Source organism: Microtus ochrogaster (assembly GCF_000317375.1).
Source record: "Microtus ochrogaster isolate Prairie Vole_2 chromosome 6 unlocalized genomic scaffold, MicOch1.0 chr6_random_2, whole genome shotgun sequence".
NCBI lineage: Eukaryota > Metazoa > Chordata > Mammalia > Rodentia > Cricetidae > Microtus > Microtus ochrogaster.
Genome location: NW_004949095.1, coordinates 4,936,919 through 4,942,543, shown reverse-complemented (window position 1 = coordinate 4,942,543; position 5,625 = coordinate 4,936,919). Strand labels below are relative to the sequence as shown.

Below are 5,625 nucleotides of genomic sequence, written 5' to 3'. Positions count from 1 at the left end.
AAAAAAAAAAAAAAAATACAGTGAATTATAGAGCCCTTTTGTTTAATGTTACAGAATTTAAAATGAGAATTCCTTTTAGGTACTGTAAATGAATTTAACTTTAGTTTTCTTATATAGTGTTCTGCTTTCTATGGTTCAATTAAGGTTGTAAAATAGTACATGGAAAGTTGCAGAAATATATGATTTTTTTCTTTAAGGTAATACTGATCTAAATAATCACATACCAGTCAGGCCCATCTTTCACATGACTCATCCCTTTGTCTAGTAGTGTTTTTATGTTTGAGTTCAATTAAACCTTATTTTGCTTAATAATGGATTCCAGTTTAAAGGGTAGTAATGGTGCTAATTTGTACATGCTAACGAGACTCTACAAAGTGCTTCCTTTAAGTGAAAGGTAAATATTTTGACATGAAAAGGGAAGGAAAAGATTGTATGCTGAAGTTATGAAGCTCTACTGTGAATAAACCTTTTATCCCCGAAGCTGGGAGGAGGATAGAAGAAAGTCATAGTAGTTTGACCTCAGACTGGAAAGCTTGCAGCTACAGGTGGTAGAGTTAGGCTGGAGAGAGTTCAGTGTATAAGAGCACTTACTGCTCTACAGAGGACCTGGGTTTGGTTCTCAGCACCCATGTTGTAACTCTCAACCACCTATAACTCCAGTTCTAGGGAATCCAATGCCCTCTTCTGGCCTCCTTGGGCTCCTGCACAGATCATGTAGATAGAGACAGACACTGAGGCACATACACGTAAAATGAATATTTTTTTAATACACAGAAAAGGCATTAATTGTGTGCATGCGCGCACGTGTGTGTGTGTGTGTCAGGGTCTGGTGCTGCCTAAGGTTTCAGGTGTCCATTGGAGGTCTTGGAACATATTCCCCATGCCTATGGAGAGGCACTACTGTTACACTCCCTAAGTCCTCAGTTAAAGACCTTTGTAAGCCAGTAACTGCTTCTCAAAACTACTTTTATTCAAATACTCAAGCCAATTATAATTTTTGTCTTTGAAATTCATGTTTTTTTCAGAATATAAAAACAAACTTAGTATATTAAAAATGTTTATTGTGCTAAATACTTTATAGAGTGTCTCTTATTTAACAAATATTTGGTGCAAGATAACGTGAATGTTACAGGTTTTTTTATGTTAAATTAAGTGCCTTAAGAATTGTTACAATCAGTTATGTGAGGTTAGTTAAGAAAAAGCTCAGAAAGTGTTGTAGTATTAAGAATTAGGAGCTCTCGGGCCCATGGCGTCGGCAAGATGGGCAAATGTCATGGTCTCCGTACTGCCAGGAAGCTCCGCAGCCACCGCCAGGACCAGAAGTGGCATAACAAACAATACAAGAAAGCTCACTTGGGCACAGCCCTGAAAGCCAATCCTTTTGGAGGTGCCTCTCATGCCAAGGGAATCGTGCTGGAAAAAGTAGGAGTTGAAGCCAATCAGTCAAATTCTGCTATCAGAAAATGTGTCAGGAAGCTGGGCTGTGGTGGCGCATGCCTTTAATCCCAGCACTCGGGGAGGCAGAGGCGGGCGGATCTCTGTGAGTTCGAGGCCAGCTGGTCTACAAGAGCTAGTTCCAGGACAGTAACCAAAAGCTACGGAGAAACCCTGTCTCGAAAATAAAAAAAAAAAAAGTGTGTCAGGGTGCAGCTCATCAAGAACAGCAAGAAGATCACAGCTTTCGTCCCCAATGATGGTTGCTTGAACTTGATTGAAGAAAACGATGAAGTTCTGGTTGCTGGATTTGGTCGAAAGGGTCATGCTGTAGGTGATGTTCCTGGAGTCTGCTTTAAGGTTGTTAAAGTCTCCAATGTGTCCCTTTTGGCCCTGTACAAAGGCAAGAAGGAAAGATCAAGATCCTAAATTTTGACAGTGGAAGCACAGTAATAAATTTTCCTATTCTGAGAAAAAAAAAAGAATTAGGAGCTGGGCGATGGTGGAACATACCTTTAATTTCCACTTGGGAGGGAGAGGCAGGTGGATCTCTGAGTTAAGGCTAGCCAGGTCTACAAAGCAAGTTTCAGGATAGCTAGGTCTGTTATACAGAGAAACCCTGTCTCAAAAAACCAAAGCCAAAAGAAAAAAGGTATGTATAAAATATTGGAGATGACAATATGAAATTAATTTTTGGTGGTCTTTGGCTTAACAGAAAATGTTAAAAGAATCATGGCTCTTTAAAAAAATTTAAACACAAAATGATATTTTACTTGAGAGACGTTTTAATATTTGTTTCTAATGTTTTTTTACATATGGTTATATTTTTATTAGTGTATAATGACTATCTTAGATTTTGCTTCATAATACAATGAATGAATTTTGATATATGTGAGTAAGTAGTAGTTTAGCCAATAACCTATTTTACTATTTTATTTAGGGTGGGTTTTACCTAGCTTGTTCAAAACTCTTATCTAGCAACTAGAGAAGTATTCATACACATCTAATCAGAGTAGCGACTCCATTGAGTGAATGCCTATGTCATAATTAGTTAAGCTAAATAATGTTGGTAAAGAAAAAAAATGTTATTGATTAGTTGCTTCTTGGAGTAGTTTTTCTAATGTCTTTATGCAAAAAAATTTCTAGTGGCTCATCAGACAAGGGAAGATCTCAGAAGACTCCAACTTCTCCCCTATCTCCAAGTTCACAGAAATTGTTACAGTTTGACCTTCCAGGGACTTCTTTAGAAAGATCTAAGTCCTCAGTCATAGTTCCTTCAACTACCACTGGATTTAAGCCCACTGCAGCTTTCCCTGATATGAACAAAACAGAGACGGCTTCAACACCAGGCAAGTAGATTGATGCAGATAGACATTTAAAAGTACAGTGTTGGGGTGTAGTTTGGCTGGTAGAGTGCTGGCTAGCCTGCATTATGCTCTAAATTTGAACCCTGATACCACATAAATCAGATGTGGTGGGGCTTACGCCTAATCTCAGGATTTGGATGGTAGAAGCAGAAGTTCAACGTTGTCCTAGGCCACCTAGTGAGCTAGAAGGGTAGCCTGGGTTACATGAACCATATTTCAAAAGAGAAGAAGAAAATACCAAATTAAAAAAATAAGTTACTACTTACTTTTTTTCCCCTGAAAATTCTTTTTTTCCCAATTAAGTGATAGGGAAATATTTCAAGTTTATGTGATTGCTCTTTGAAGTATTAAACAAAAGTTGTATTTTCTAATTTTCTAAAGTACTGAAAAGCATAAGAAATTCAACACCTTTCCCCATGTTGTCAGTATTAGTTAAAATTCATCCCCAAAATAATATATTCTGTTTGTAGACATGTAATATGTATGTTCACATATATACACACATAAAACAAGAAAAGAAGTAACTGTTAAAATACAATATATTAATAAGTCACTGTCTTTAGTTCAAGGGAAGGGTAGATTTGTTACATGCTCATAAAATGAGTCATTGTCATTCATATGAACCGTTTGATTTAACAATTCTTCTGTCCCCCAGGTTCTAAGCGTTTTTCTCCTGCTGGTCTTCAGCATCGCATGGCTGCAGAACTCAGTTACCTCAGTGCCATTGAGGAGTCAGTACGTCAGTTGTCAGATGTGGAGCGAGTTAGAGGCATTTCTCTTGCTCAGCAGGAGAGTGTATCTCTGGCTCAGATCATAAAGGTATCAGTTGAATTTTTTTCTTAATTTTTTCCCCCATGGTTTCCTCTTTTCTCTGTGTTTGGAAGTACTCTTAATGAGTTTTGTTTGTTTGAAGAAAATAAACTTTCAGGCCATGCATGCTGGTGCACGCCTTTAATCCCAGCACTCAGCAGGCAGAGGCAAGAGTATCTCTGTGAGTTTAGGTTCAATCTCCTGTTCTATATGGCAAGTTCCAGCATAGTAAGACTTCATATAGAGGAAACCCTGTCTCAAAGAAGAAAGAAAGAGCCGGGCGATGGTGGCGCACACCTTTAATCCCAGCACTCGGGAGGCAGAGGCAGGTGGATCTCTGGGAGTTCGAGACCAGCCTGGTCTACAAGAGCTAGTTCCAGGACAGGCTCCAAAGCCACAGAGAAACCCTGTCTCGAAAAACCAAAAAAAAAAAAAAAAAAAAAAAAGCCGGGCGGTGGTGGCGCACGCCTTTAATCCCAGCACTCGGGAGGCAGAGGCAGGTGGATCTCTGGGAGTTCGAGACCAGCCTGGTCTACAAGAGCTAGTTCCAGGACAGGCTCCAAAGCCACAGAGAAACCCTGTCTCGAAAAACCAAAAAAAAACCAAAAAAAAAAAAGAAGAAAGAAAGAGGGAGGGAGAGAGAGAAAGTAAAGTATCTAATGACTTTTGGGTGTACTACCTTTCCTTTAGTCTCTAGTTGTTTGCTGTGGAACTGTGTGAGTCTAGTGCGGTGTTCACTTTTGCAATCCTAGCTATACATGCAGTAAGCTGAGGCAGCTTGATCCATAAAGGACCTGTTTAAGAAAGAAGAAAGGAGAGAAGATAGGAAACAAAAGGATGTATTAACCATTGTATCAAAACAGCTTAATGCTGCAGAATTAATATTTCATCACTTTAATTTAAAGGCACAGCAACAACGCCATGAAAGAGATTTGGCCTTACTGAAGCTAAAAGCTGAGCAGGAAGCTCTGGAGTGCCAGAGGCAGCTTGAAGAAACCCGGAACAAAACAGCTCAGGTAATTTATTTTGTGGCGGGTATTGATTCTTTAAACCTAAAATTTTATATTTAGAAATTTCACTGTAGAACTCCTTAAGTATATAAGAATAAAAATGAAAGGTTGGGTTGTAAATATTTTAGTACTTTATATGTCATAATTCGTGACATTTGAGTCATCTCGCAATTCTTTAAAATAAGCAGTCAAGACTCAGTCCTCATTTAGAGCAGTGGTAGCCACTGTATATTGTGATTGATCACCACAGACCCTTCAACTATGAAATCCAGGTTATAGTCAAGCCTAGTTTTCATAAATTATTTGGTCCATGAGACAAATTTATAAGTTAAAACTAAGTTACACAGAAGGAAGACTAAAACCTAAACTTTTCACCCCATTTTATTTATTTATAGGTCCATGCAGAATCCTTACAGCAGGTGGTTAAGTCTCAAAGAGAAGTTACTGAAGTCCTCCAAGAAGCAACTTGTAAAATAGCAGCTCAGCAGACAGAGACTGCTCGCCTCACCACAGATGCAGCTCGGCAGATCTGTGAGGTAAGAGGCACTGGAGCCCTCCTTCTTCTTCTACGTCATTCTGAATAACTTAGATCTTGCAAGAGATGGGTGTCTAACTCTTAAAAGATGCACACTTAAACTTAGTGAGTTTTAGTGAGGCCCCATAAAAACAAGGTTGACATATACATTGATAATGTATTGTACGTATGAAAGTTAGACAGAACAAAGATAGAGAACTCTAAATCTCTACCTTCTGGTAAGCTTTTTATGAAAGTCTTAACTATTGATACATAATTTATAAATAGTATAATATATTATGTTTAGTACATAGTATATATCTCTCTAAAATACTAGTACAGTCAGAAATAGAATATGCCTATCACTCTCCTCTTTCATGCCTCTTTACAGTTAGTCCCCAGTCTTGGCATCAGGGGAGCTTCATGACTGTGTCTTTATTTGATTTGATTTTTTTTTATGTTCTTTTTTTTTTTTTTTACATTTTTTTTA

At 38.2% G+C, this 5,625-nt stretch overlaps 2 protein-coding genes across 2 annotated transcripts in view; both read left to right on the top strand.

Moving 5' to 3' along the window:
• Cep350 (centrosomal protein 350) overlaps positions 1-5,625 on the top strand; it is a 147,974-nt gene that overhangs the window by 65,686 nt on the left and 76,663 nt on the right. The window contains exons 15-18 of the mRNA XM_013352491.2: positions 2,581-2,783; positions 3,457-3,620; positions 4,517-4,627; positions 5,017-5,157. Of these exons, the coding sequence (XP_013207945.1) occupies positions 2,581-2,783; positions 3,457-3,620; positions 4,517-4,627; positions 5,017-5,157 (619 nt within the window). The remainder of the gene's footprint in view (positions 1-2,580; positions 2,784-3,456; positions 3,621-4,516; positions 4,628-5,016; positions 5,158-5,625) is intronic.
• LOC101994228 (40S ribosomal protein S23-like) lies at positions 1,138-2,573 on the top strand. The gene is made up of 2 exons (XM_005363895.3): positions 1,138-1,467; positions 1,636-2,573. Exons 1-2 carry the CDS (start codon positions 1,261-1,263, stop codon positions 1,861-1,863), a joined length of 435 nt encoding a protein of 144 aa, XP_005363952.1. The 5' UTR covers positions 1,138-1,260; the 3' UTR covers positions 1,864-2,573.

Coding starts and splice junctions, on each gene's coding strand:
- LOC101994228 (XM_005363895.3), top strand. CDS start 1,261: ATGGGCAAATGTCATGGTCTCCGTACTGCCAGGAAGCTCCGCAGCCAC. Junction 1,468..1,635: donor ATTCTGCTATCAGAAAATGT/GTCAGGAAGCTG, acceptor AAAAAAAAAAAG/TGTGTCAGGGTGCAGCTCAT.